This window comes from Lepisma saccharinum, chromosome 1 (assembly GCF_977018435.1).
Source record: "Lepisma saccharinum chromosome 1, izLepSacc3.1, whole genome shotgun sequence".
NCBI classification, from domain to species: Eukaryota; Metazoa; Arthropoda; class Insecta; order Zygentoma; family Lepismatidae; genus Lepisma; species Lepisma saccharinum.
This window is the reverse complement of record NC_139229.1, coordinates 176,020,944-176,035,375: the sequence shown is the minus strand read 5'-3', so window position 1 is coordinate 176,035,375 and position 14,432 is coordinate 176,020,944. Positions and strand designations below refer to the sequence as shown.

The 14,432-nt window shown below is 36.4% G+C and overlaps 2 protein-coding genes across 9 annotated transcripts in view; one reads left to right on the top strand and one right to left on the bottom strand.

Moving 5' to 3' along the window:
• LOC146004429 (uncharacterized) overlaps positions 1-14,432 on the top strand; it is a 182,400-nt gene that overhangs the window by 152,912 nt on the left and 15,056 nt on the right. The gene's annotated exons all lie outside the window — the stretch shown is intronic.
• The window catches only part of msi (RNA-binding protein musashi), a 531,937-nt gene continuing 528,715 nt past the window's right edge, over positions 11,211-14,432 (bottom strand). For all 7 annotated transcript variants that reach the window (XM_083143243.1, XM_083143252.1, XM_083143224.1 and 4 more), the window contains one exon: positions 11,211-13,341. In XM_083143243.1, coding sequence (XP_082999369.1) covers positions 12,556-13,341 — 786 coding nt within the window. In that variant the 3' untranslated portion in view covers positions 11,211-12,555. The remainder of the gene's footprint in view (positions 13,342-14,432) is intronic.

Genomic DNA, 14,432 nt, shown 5'->3' with positions numbered 1-14,432 from the left:
AAATTTATATTATTTTTGACACAAAACCTGAGTTATGACATGATACTAAAGAAATATCCATAAAAATTCTTATCCGAATCAAAGTGTGGACAATTTTTAACCCACCTTGGTGTACGAAGGGTTAATGCGAAAATGATAAAACTAGATGCTCTGAATGTAATGTAATGTATTGACATATTAGCCATTAACCAGTGTTTGGAATTCTTCGCTGGAAGGGTTGCCTGGTCGAGTCTGGGAATTAATCAACATGGAGGCAATGCAGCAAGGGCGGGGGGGTGTCTTAAGGCTGGTGTACATTGGTCGAGTAGAGTAAAGCGAGCTACTCTCCCCGTGTAGACAATTGGGGAGAGCACTGGAGTAAGTACTCGCTCCTGTAGTCAGGGCAGCGACTCGACCGAGTTGCTTCTTCTCCCATCGATTTTTGTGCGAGTGACTCGCACAGAAATCGATGGGAGAAGAAAGTGTGTCCATGGATTTTGTGTCGATTGTAGGAACAAACAAAATAAACTACGTGCGTATGAAGAGATGAGACTTGATGTACGTATTTGGCGTAGGAGAATTAAAATTAAAAATAAGGAATTTACGTTCTACCTTTTCTATGGTTCTACGTCCAACCAAGAACGATCGAAAATAGAAAAATCAAAGAAATTAGTTTTCTTTCCAGACATGTCCACGTTTATTATTGTATTCATTTTTCGTGAAAATAAGGCCGCGACCGAATCGGCAGCAGATGTCACCTAGAGCACCGTTCCATCCGGGGACTCGGCCAACCTCCGTTGTCCGAATTCGCGACAGACGTCGAGTCGGAGGGGAGAGCAGAGGCGCGACAGATGCACGCTTGAACTCGCTGTGGCCCTGCGCTTGGCAGCCATATTCTATCTTTCACTTTGTACAGACAACATTTACTGATTAGACGATGTAAAACTCAGCGATACTTTAACATTTTATCGATAATACTGCATGTAGGAAAATTGTAAATGATGAAATAGCATGTTACATTTTTAATATGAGTAGTAAATAGGTGGAAATCATTGTGATGTTTGTTTGGCGTCTGCCTTCTGCTTCCGTGCGGTGCTCCTGCGCCCCAGAGCGTGGTGGGTGAAGTTCGGGCTGACACCTGGCGGGAAAAGTGACAACCGTACTACAAGGGGAAAAGGAAGATTCGGACGACTTGGACGTGACTTCGACGGCACGCGAGAGCAACGGGAGAGAACGGGACGGAGCCCTTGCCAATCCGGACACGGCCTAAGTGTGTAGACCGTTTCAGAACTCTCTTTTGTTTTAAAAAATCACCAACGACGTCCATGGGTTCAGTGTGTCGAAAAACTACCAAACAGCTGCAGCTACTATCCCACTTTGCTGGAGTCGAGTAGAAAGTGTGTGAACAGCTACTCGCCATAGAAGGGTCGAGTCGAGCAGACAGGCCAGTAACTCTCCGGCTCACTCGACCAATGTAAACCAGCCTTTATGGAAAGTTTCTCAACTGGAGGATACCCCACTTCAAATGCTGCCAATAACAAATACATTAGTAGTAGTTTTTGGCAATAGCCTGGGTACATGCTGATAGTTATCAAATACTGCAGGAAAGGGGGAGAAATGCTTGGAGGATTAAACATTATGGCCGTTGAATAAGTTGGTGTAAATATGAATTATCAACTTGCTTCATGAACAAGTTAACATCCGAAAATCTTGAATATCTATGACTTATTTATGGGAGGGGAGGATCCTGGTCCTGTTATCCAATCCTGCCGATTCATTATTTATTGATGATGATCACACATAATCCACAGTATTAGAGCTTATACCTGCCGCAAAATTAGTTTGGTATTGAGAGCTGAAGGAACACGCGTCACGGTGTTGCTATATCATGCGGTACGGTACGCAGTGCAGCCGTCTGACGCTGTGTCGAGGAAAACGTGTTATGAAAAGGAACAACAATGATGAAATGTGTTATTGTTTTTCGAGGAAAATGGAATAACAATGATGACAACAATGATGAATGTGTTATTGTTTTTTCTATTCATTTCCATCTCCCTTACAACATGAACGAATTAATGAAATGAAACGAGCATTGTTTACAGATTACCTTTTCAATCCATTCTGTATATACACTTGCAATAATCATTTCTTTCCGAAGTCGCCGTTAAAGTCTGCCCGTCTTTCAATTATACCGCAACTGAAGTGCACAAAGTCCAGTTGGTGGGGAGTCTGACTTTCACGCGTGAGACACGCGGTGGTTTGTGGAACTTTTTCAAATATCCCGAGCGGCTCCGGGGTCGACTCAGCCCAAGTGAGTACCTGGGGCAAACCTGTGGTAAAGGCGGTTGGTGAACCACATCACATCCATAATATGGCCTAGGTCGAGGTCGAGAATGTGTGGAGCTCTACCTCCACATCTCCATATGCCTCCATACTTTATTTTGGGTCCATTACTTTTTTTTTTTTTTTTGGTATGAGAATCCCAGAGATTTTATGACTGTCCTTAAAGATGTTTCCCCATCTTGAAAAAATGCCGAATCTTTCAACGAAACGCGCAGTTTCCCAACAGTGGGATGATCTTTCCTCCTATAATAAGAGTAAATATGGCGAGAATAGCATCTTGCTGAAAAGTATCTAAATTTGTCACGCGTTTACTGATATTCCTCTTCTTTCCTGGGGTTTCTAATTTCGAAGCCTCGCATTTATTTATTTATTTATTTCTACCACATTATATTTGTCTTTCCCTATGGTAACAATAGTGTTCTTAGACACGCCGAAAGCAGCAGCAGTCCTGTCCAGAACTTTGTTTACAGAAATGATTCGACCCCCCATTGTTTTTCTCTTGCTCAAATTATTTGCGCTCAGAACAAACCATCTCCCGCGTTTGTCCTTTGATAAGAATTCCTTTTTCTTTTAGTGCATGGCCTCTTTGGTACATTGTCATCTCGAGTATTGCCTCCTGTGCTTGACATTCTTCACACAACACACTCAAGCAGAACACACAAAATTATGTACAAAAAATAACACACTAAAACAACACGCTATATACAACAAAGAATACTCTAAATTCAATAAACACTAAACAAACGGACTGGTTAAAATATCACAGTAACGCAACGCAACAAACAAACAACACGTCCTCTCCCAACAACATGAAATCTGATCGCAGGAAGAACCGTCCGATAAGCGGCAACACCGAGAAAAACGTTTTCTGTTGCTAGGTAACCAGGGCCTGGGTGAAGCACTGGGAAGATTTTGATTGGCTCGCATGCCAGCAACCCACCCTCCCGCAGTGACGTAGACCCGATTTCAACACGTGGTTCACAAGTGTCAATACCAAACTAATTTTGCGGCAGGTATAGTTATGATATTTCAAGATGGTGTTTTATACAACTGATAACAATATCAAAGAACCTTTGTGTGCGACTAATGCCAATACATAGCTCATTCTTGTGAATAGCGATATTTGGTTCCTCATGCAATTTCCTGTGTATTTTTACATTTTGAACCTGGAAGTTGTATCACGCATAGGATAAATGAGAGCTGCACAGTGCACACTTCTACAGATCACATGTGCATCTGCTTTCCATTAGCATTTTAATATCTTTAAGAAACGGCTCTTTACATGTAAGTGATGACATGAAGGTTGGGGGAAAGAGGATGTCCAAACTAGATAAATGTGCATTATTATATGATATTTAGGGGTGTATTAAAAATTTGACTACTCCCAGAAAAAGATTCCTTTCCACTGTGGGAACATATGAATTTGCAATCACATTACGATAATTTCACACACAAAAAAATGCACATTTGTTTTTCCAATATTGCTGTAGTATTATGGTTAAAATTGCAAGGTGGTACTTCAAAACACAGATAAACAAGTATAATTTCAGTTTTACTCAGTGAAATGTTCATGATAAAAATGATATTTCTTAATAATTAAGTGGTATTAGTTTTTTATATATCTTGTGAAGTAAAAATAAAGCATAAGTCATGTACTTACACATGGTTTAATATTCCAATGTTTCGGACCCATTGCAGGGAAAGTACTGCACAATAGATAATGACGTGTGTCATTTATGCAACACAGCTGATGGCAAGGAGGCAGGAGTTTCTTAATCCCATATCTTTTTACCACTTTTTATTCTTTAATGTGATTTTTGGACACTCCTGTGGAAGGATCTGGCAACAGGTCTGAAATGTCGGAATTAGTAAATTACTACTATTAAACCATACATAAGTAGTGTAGTGACTTATGTTTTGTTTGGTATTTGCAAGTTATTGTTATGCAAACATTTATGAAATTATCTTGTGAAGTATATAAATTATCTATTATTTCCTTCTGCCTTAAATTATAATTTACCCCAGTGGGGTCTTAATGTCGGAGGAAGGATAATGAAAGGGGGCAATGAGAGTTTAACAATTGATCAGCTTGCACAAACTATTACAGGGATCCAAACAAGAACCGATCTCCAATATTCATTCCAAATTCTCTGACCAGCTTGGCTGCTTAGATATACAAATTCCAGTACCTGTCGATTGAGATCCAATTGTCCACCAGATGAGGCAAGTAATGGAATTTGTTAAGCTCTGCATTCCAAACCAACAGAACACAGGAAGCTCTGTAATATACCCTTCTTGACTCTGCCTTGTAATAATTACTAATGACGTGAAAAATATCACACCGATGCAGTGCTCGAAATGAGGTGGTGGTGGCACCCCAAGTCAAGTTAATGGAGCTTTGGTCGATGACAGGGTAGGCCATTTTCAAATTTTCCTTTTCTCTCAAAGAACCGCTATAATAAAAAATCTGAAAACACATGTGCTTAGAATATCATAATAGTTCTTCGAAAACAGCTGCCATGGCATCAGCTAAACCTAATGAAGTAAAGGCTTGGAAATATTTATGGATTCTGAATATAAAGCACTTCATAACTTACAAGATCAAAATGTTTGATTCATATTTTTAGTGCTCGTGCGACTTACTCACGTTAAATAAGTTAGTATACAATAAAATGTAGATACTTAAAAGGTACTTACGATAGTGAGTATTCATTTTAACGAAAACTACGTTTCAGGATTCCACTGATCCCTTCATTAGGTTACCAAACTAGGCCAGTGTAACTACACCTTAGCCGTGTCAAATATGACAAGGACTTAGGAATTTATAGTGAGGTTGGGTAGGAAAGAAATGTTCTTTTTTATTCTTTCCTACCCAACCTCGCTCAGTAACCTGATGAAGGGATCAGTGGAATCCTGAAACGTAGTTTTCGTTAAAATTAATACTCACTATCGTAAGTACCTTTAAGTATCTACATTTTATTGTATACTAACTTAAAATGTTTGATTTGATGCTATCACATGGTCCCCCACCCCATGTCTGATATGTAGTTCCTATAAAATAACTGCTCTGCAATCCGCATAGAAATGCATGTTCGACATTGTGAATTGGAATTGGGCTGGTCAGCAACCAATTGAACCAGTCCTCCAAATGGGGTTTACACTATCAAAATAATTTTAAAGCTTACCTTTCCGCATCAATCAGTTAAAAGTATATATATATATATATACCGCATACTATGCTTCCACATCACACCAATATGTACCAATCAATATGGCCACACACCTAGCTGTCAAAATCAATTCTATGAAAATATGTTCCAGTACATATTTTTCAATAAAGAAATGTGCTTCACATGAGCATTATAAATAGTCCACTGTACATTTTTACCTTATGTTAAATGTTCTGTAGTGTAACACAGTGATTTATCCACACACCTCCATCATCCCCAAACATTTTCACACAGGGCCGGCCAACTTATGGTCATTTTGACACTTGCACTCCTCCCAAATGGAAAATTCTGGTTAAATCCCTGGTGTAATAACATATAAAATGTTGAAAACTAATGTCATATTTCTATTCTTCGAGACTGCAAAGTAATTTTTACACTATCATTTTCATTACCTTACTCATGGAAGCAGATTTACTTGATTTTACAGCTGTAGAATTACAACAATCTGGGGTAAAGTGGGAAGTTTTTACCTTTCATATTCACAATGAAACAGAGGCTTATAATAAGGTTTATTTGTACAACCATTTATCTTACAAGATGAGATCTTGTCATCAATTTGTACATTTTCTTTTGTCAAGAGTCTATATATTTTATTATGGTAATATAAATCGTGTTGGTAGTTTGGTCAGTTTGCAGAGATGCTGACAACTGGTATCACAGTTTACTTTTTATTCTTTCATATCTACAAACATCCTGCCTCACAGCCACTGCAAAACCTGCTATAACTAATATAGTTGTGCTTTAGAAATGTGCATTACTGCACAAGTTTCATTTTTTCCCGATCGCTATGTTAGTTCATCATCCTGAGTATTACAAGCAAGCATTTGAGCTGATAATCTTTTGCCAACAAACCCTGAAAAAACGCACAACATTAGCAATCAAATTTATTGCCAAAGATAACAGTTCTTTGACACAGTTTGCATACCAAGTCCTTGAAATGTTTCTTCTTTAAGGAAAAATAGCTTTACTGAAACTGGGTTGTATTATCATCATAAAATAAGTTTCCTACATGAACTGTGAAACAATATGCTTACGAAAATTATTCTAAGTCACTATAAAAAGTCTCTGATATGAAAAATTCCAACTATTTGCTTATCGAGTTAATTCCATAGCATGATTTCTTCTTTCACAATGAAATAAAAGTTACCAATGTACTCTTATTTTGAATGGTCTCTTCATTGAAGTTTTATTTAGGCTGGCTGTAGGCAGTCGTGGTTCGCTGTCATCTGCAACTTCCATTGACTACAACAAAACAATTGTTATCTGTCGATATGTTAGCAAAACTTTCAACCGACTTCATGCAGATGATTACCAACCTAACCACAACTTGTGTCTGGTTTACACCATAATTTTAAACTATCTTTTTTACTTTGGTCTTGAACATTACACATCCTGAGCTCACAGAGCAACACTACATTGTCAAATCATACATATCTCCTCTACTTAAGCACAAGAATAAGAATACATCTATTTTTTCCCTTCCAATTGCAATAAATATGAGTAAATTAAATGCACATTTCAGACTTACGTTATGACCTTACTTTCTTTCTATTTTGTAATTACATGAAGCTCGCCAGCTTTTATAATTTCACAAATTCTTCCCAGCAAAATGTGAAAAACTTTGCTGGAAACTGCTACCACACATTCTATCAATCAGGCAAATATAGATATATGTATGTATATGTTAAAGCCAAAACTGAAAAATAAGTTGCATGCACAATTTAACTAAATATGTTTAGAAGTACTTACCTATTTTGTTCACATCGTGTGTGTAGTACGCTTCTCTTATCTTCTTTATATTCTTGCTTCTGGCTTCAGTTTCATCTATGGAATGTGCCCAATCTAAAACACACCATTTTCTTTTTGCATGCCAAAGTAACTCTATTACAGAGAATCTGGGTTGGTAAACAAGAAGGAAGGGTGAGGGAAAGTAAAGTTGATTCCTTCTCTTTCTCAAATAGTAGCAACAATAATATGAAAAGTATCTAATATTAACACACAGAAAGTACTATCAAGCATGCATTTTTTTCCTAAATTCTGTCATACTTGGCCGACATTAAAAAAACTATCTCAAATTTCATAGCCTTCCATTCTGCAATCAAGTACGTTGCTTGTCAACAAGTTGCAATATACTGTACATCCACAAATTATGTAACATTTATACGTAGTTTCACGGTATAGATTTTAAAAAAAAATATCTGTAGTTCATGAGGTATATGGTCCCTCTTGGATCACTTAGCCTCAATTATTTCGGAAGACACAAACACAGCACTTAGCGTGTCTCTCCCATCACTTGACATGGGAAGGGATTTTTTTTTTGTTTTTGTTTGTTAGAAAGAGTTGGTTGGGTCTACAGAAAACAACTTACATGACAGTTGTAACAGTTCCTTATCTAGCAGATCTGTTTCATGAAATTATTCAGAGTATTGTGATTTTTTAAGTAAAACGTGCAACTAGATAACTACTTAACAGTGAATAATGACAAATTAGCTATCACAGGAAAGCTTTTCAAATTTGTTAATATACAAGTCTGCTACGTTCATCTTGCTAGTGAAGCAAACATACACGAGAGAATCTCAGAGAGTATTAGCATTACTGTAACTGTAATTTAGACTGCCAAGATGCCATTCATTATGTACAGATTAAAAGTCTGTTCTAGTGGTGACTTCAGAGACTAATAATGGATTAGAGTTTTGAATGTAAAGCTAATTAAACACATTCCTTTTGTCAAGCCACAACACATTTCTACTCTAGTCAACATCTAAGTATTATTTTCTGGGGGAGGATTTTTTTTTTAGCTAGTTTACCTGTCACCACTGCATTTCAGAAAGTGAAACACTGGAAACTGCAGTCAGCAGCAATATAGTGAGTTTCTCTTTCAAAAACAATAATATGAAGCAGCACATAGAACAATCCCTGGGTCCATAACTCAAACTAAAGGACAGCTACGATCAATACAGAAAAAAAAATATGCTCGCACAAATCACCAGGAATACACAATGTTAAAAAAAGTGCAAACTCTGTGTCAGTTCAAACCCTGGCACACGCCATTAAAATGATTTTTTTTAAACACACCAAAAAATTGACAGGAAAAAACTTTATCTACAGTTGCTGAGTGCAGACGAGTGAAAAAGTTAAAAAACTTTCAAGGTGGACAAAGGAGTAAGGTTTTCATTTTAAAGCTGATATGAAGCAGAGATTATTTTCTCCTTTAGCATATTGATAGTTACTTATACTCAGAGACTGCTGTTTGCCTGAATATTAAGGCACTGTACCAGCAATTACTAGTTACTAAGTTTCTCATGCATTCAAGAATCATGATTTTATTTTTTTTGCAAAGGAAGAAAATCTTATCACAGATACAAGTGAACTATCTACAACAGCAGTCATTAGCAATGTCTCCTTTGTTCACCTTGCAATAACGTTAAAAGCTGAAAACAGTAAGTTCCAGGCCAACCAAGCATGAATAAAAGTAGGAATAATTTACCATCAAGCAGCTCTTTTTCTACAATGAAACTACTTTATTCATAACTGCTCTACAAGTGCAAGATTTTTCTACCAGATGGCAGTTAAATCATCCATCCAGCCCCACTACTCTACACACAGAAACTACAAAAACATCTAACACTAAGTACCTATTAAAAGTGTACTTATCTCTACCATTTTAAAATACGACAAACCACCAAAAAACAGAAATAATTAGAAGGACAAGGAGTACATTACGTTTCATTTTTACTTTTTCTATTAAAAAAAAAAGTCACTTTCTTTCAGACCAACCCTCTCTGTAAGATTTTCAAACAAGTTATGTGGTGTAAAGTATAACACCACCACATGGGAAAACACTTCAAAGGAAAAATACAAACTTTATTTGCTCTTTTTTATCATTTAGAATTAAATACAAAAATAGAGGGTCTTCTTTCTTTTCTCCTTAATGCTTATTGCTGTTCTTACAATTATAAAAGAATATTGTCACTCAAGGAAAAGGAAAAGTGAATATTTTAATGACACTACAAATGTTAACAACCATGCATGCACCACCACACGCTCATATGTATCAACAAAATACCTGTGAAAGCAAATTGTTTGGCACCGTGCTTTTCGAGGCAAATGAGATTGGCACTAATTCCTGAAAGGGATTCTTTTCGTTTCTCAAGCATTAAAAAAAAAAAAAACACACATAAATAAAGTAAGGAACAGTTAAATGGCAATGACTATATCTGAAACTAATTTCTCATTTCTCCCAGTTTGTAGTTCTCACCGAAATATTCACGTTTTCCAGTCACTTGAGATTATTCTCTGCAAAACAACACCTTGAATACACTATGCAAGCATTCGTCACTGCCATGCATTCATCGTCATCTGCACAAAAAATTACATCACAGAAAACTAACACAAACAAATTTTAGCATTTTCATACTCCTTTAAATAAAACATCCAGAGGCTTGAGTTCTTCTCCATGACATTTCTCAATCACTGAACACATGTCTTGTCTTTGTCAAAGTTCTCACTCAAATTTTATACATATTAATACTTTCTCCAATGTTTTGTGGTACAACACAGTAGTATATAATATAGAATACACACACACACTTTACATACTTTGTCATGGATTGTCTTCATTATAATAATTACAATAGGATCAAAATTGCTCAGTGGTTTTGCAGAGAATATCGTAAACCACAATACATAGATGGAAAAGAACAAGTTTATTCAGTAACATTGTTTCCTTAGTACAGGCTGGTCATTTAAAATTTATGTATAATTTTAACTATAGTGCACAAAGGAATAACACTCTCGTATTATCTATTTTGAGTAAATATCCTGCCGAGGTAAAGCACATATGTGACCTTAACTTGTGACCACCATTTTATTTTAAATTAGAATGCAGCAGAAATAAGAGCAAAACAAAGCACCCTTTAATAATGAAGAGTAATTTGTGAAGATTTCTGTATGAAAATATAAGTATTTCTTAAATGAACAAAAAATAACATGCTGCTTACTCCAAATGTTCATTTGTCAACAGACACACTCACACTCGCGCAAATATGAAAATTCATGCATATGCATTTTTATGTAACTTAAACATAAATAAATTAGAAAACACATATTGACACTACTGAACAAATGTGCTGCCGATATAGCTGCCTGTTATATGTATGAAATGAACAGAAATTTATTTTTCTGTGTTCAAAGTGTGCTCTGCACCTTTGACAGACACACACACAAATGCATACGAACACACACCATTCACACATTTAAACACAGTTTGCATGAAATCAACATACTCTGAAGAAACAAAAAGTGCTCTTAGTTGTGCTGCATCAATTCATTTACCCTTGTTTCAATTTCCATTGAGATTAATTTATGCACTGTCAAATAGACATGTAAATTGTTGCTTCTATGCAATTTGAGTAGGTTAATTGGAATGTTGATAGGTAGTTTAAACAGTTTTATTCAGAAAATATCCAAAGCTATCTTGCCGTAAGCAAGACTCTTCAAAATTGGTTCTTCTGAAAAAACACTACATTAGTACAATACAAACAACAGGAAATTTTTATATGTGGGTAATGATTGGGCAAGAGAGTCTTGTGACTAGACATTTTTATGTGTTCTCTTTTCCTGAAAATGTTAACCCAAGAATGAAATCATTTCCAGGGCTTTTTCTTTTTCTTACAAAACTATTGAGTCTAAATACGTTGGTCATTATAGCCATGGCATTGCAACAACAGTACTCAATATACGAGCACTAAGGCCTATGGCTTAGTTTATAAAAAACAACATATTTAAATGCAATCTTGGGAGATTTATCAGTCCATATATAATAGCTGGGAAGAAGTGATCTAAAATACTACGTAGCTGAGATCTAAGAATTTAATACTTGCAAAAGCTGCACATGTTCCACACTAAAGCTCCTTTTCGTTCGTCAAAATTCAGTTGCCACTGCCTGTCTTCCAGGCCATTTATCTTACAAGGGCCACCTAAAAAAATGTGGCATTAGTCGCTTGTATAATTACTGTCTGTAAATGTCATCACACCTTTATGCAAGATCAAGTCAAGAGCAGCAGTTTTCTTGCAACAGTCTCATAATGTAACGCCATGAAAGACAAATCGCTTGCCTGTAAAAAAATCAGGCCAAGCATCCTTTAAAAATAACATCTTGACGATCTTTCACCATTAAATTAAGTATGGGCTTTTAAATTGAGAAAAATTTGCTAGTAATATGGGTCACAACCTCATGCACTTTGAACTGCGTGCTTATGGTGTGAATAGTAAATACGTAGTTTTTCTAAAAATATATTTTGTAACAATATCATCAGGCAATTTTCACCAAACACACCAAAACATTTGCATACCCAGAGCCAAACTTCATCAGCAACCTATACAGAGATATTTCCTTTTTCGAGAGTATAATGGAAGATGCATGGTCAAGATTTAATACTGCTTATTGCAAGTTATTGCTAAATGCTAGGGAGGCCCATCCTTGAGTATGGTTAAGGGGAGAAAGATAGTATGGCTGACTAAGCAAACTATGAACCAAAAACAATATCTCTCTTTTAAAAAAAAAAACTTGGAACTCAAATTTATGAACATAGAAATTTATGCATAATAAGATAAATGTATATATATTTTTTTCAGCCTGCAATTGGAAATGTCAAATGCTATATCCTTATGCTAACTTAGCCTCACTTAAAAAGTTTTTTCACCAAGCTTGCACCATCTCACACCCAACCAATTATAAACCATCCAGAAATCTGCACACTTATTTCGACATGCTTATTGTTCTCGTCACTTACAATTTTCTTCTCCCCATTTATTCAACACCATTGTAGATTTTATAAATGAAAGTTCTTGAAGGCCCACTTTTAAACTCAAAAAAGTACAGTATTTGTCACAAAAAACACAGCCAGGGGAAGTTGGGGCCAGGTAACAGGGAGTACCAGCAGCTTTATAGTCAGCTTTGTAGGGGTTGGGGTATGATGGTGTAGCTCAACCCAGCATCAGTTCACACGTACATCCCCATACCATACATAGACCCCCAATCGACCCCCTGGAAGCTCGACATATCAACATTGGTCAGGCTGTACCCTTGGTATGGGTTTGCAACTTGCTGTGCCAAGGTTGGTGCACCGGCTGCGGCTGCAGCTGCTGTGCTGGCTGCCGTAGCACCAACAGCTGCTGCTGTAGGTACAGGGTAAGGAGTATAACGATAGCTTGCCAAGGTTGGGTAAGCTCCAAAGAACTTGCTGTAACCAGCCACGGTTTGGGCCTGAGCAGCGGCGGCGGCAGCTGCTGCTGCTTGCACTTGAGCTGCCTGTGCCGCTGCTATTTGAGTAGCTGCTGTTGCGCTTCCGATGGCACCCAACACGACCCGCTTCCCTAACAAAGTGTTTGCCTGGACGACAGCTTCTTTCGGCTGCGCCTTCTTGCACTCCACTTTCTTGTTTTTGATTGTGTGAAAATGAATTTCGCAGACACGGTCCACCACATCTTCACTTTCAAAAGTGACGAAACCGAATCCACGATGGCGTTTCGTTTGTTGGTCCATAAGCATCACCGCCTCCTCAACTTTTCCAAATTGATTGAAGTACATTTTCACTTCTTCTGCTGATGTCTCCTGACTCACACCTCCAACAAAAATCTTCTTAGTCTTATTGACTTTCCCCTTATTCTTGGGTGTTGCATGCTTTGGATCTATCTTCTTATTATCAAGCATGTGTACAGGAACCTTGAGAACTTTGTCAACACTACCTGGGTCTGAGAATGTAATGAAACCAAAACCTCGACTTCTCTGCAATGAAAAGAAAAGAAACACACATGTTAAATGCTGCTTTTCTTATTGAAATAAGTCATGGTTTAGAAATTAGGTCAAGTTTTGGACAATTCTTGAAAAAGTAATTGAAAATATGGTATCAAATATTTTGTGTTGGAGAAGATATTTTATGCACTATTTAATATCATAAACAGCACATTTTTTAAAATTGTATGATAAGTTTCATAAACTTATCATTCATATAGTGAAGTCGACTGAAAGAAAAGACAGGACACAGTGTGTTGAATTAGATCCAAGTTGGCTGATTATTTATTTATGATTATCATAGATTTGATTTAATACAATATGTCCTGTTCTTTCTTTCAACTCCAATGAATCTGATTATATGAATGAGAAGTTTGTGAAACATCACTCGCAATATTTAAAAAATGTGCTGTATATGATATTAAATAGTGCATAAAATATAATTGTAGTTTAAATTTGATGCTACACACCAATATTAATGTTCAAATATCTCATTCATGTCATTTGAGAATGAAACCTCCTATTCAAGATTTAAAACTACTCCTTGAATATGTCGTGTCGGTAGGAGCTTACACATTCACAATCTTGGAGGTGACATGGTCAGTACCATGCTCCTGCCACCTTTACATTAATAATTTCTTTTCTTAATGCAAAGCAATGATGTAAGATTGTAGATTGGGGAAATTAATTTATTTTCTCTCTATCAAGAAGTCAGACAAATAAATCAATGCAGATAATAGTTGATGTTCTTCAAATTGTGATGACCACTGTAAAATTATACAATAATAGGATAGTTCACGCTTATGGTGTTTTAATAAAAAAAAACTTACAAATGTGAACTATCTTTATTCTTTTTTTTGATGAATCAGCAACCAACTTTAATCACACATTCTCAATTATAATTTTGCATTATTTGATCACAGCATTTGGTAAATTTGTTGATTGAAAAAATCACTATCGATTATAAAGTTAAAGAGAAACCTATATTGCATGATATTGTTTCAAATTTTTTTTTCCAATTTCTGAAATTTATTGTCCATTATCTGTGGGAAGAAACCAACGTTGGTGAAGTGTATATTAAGTAG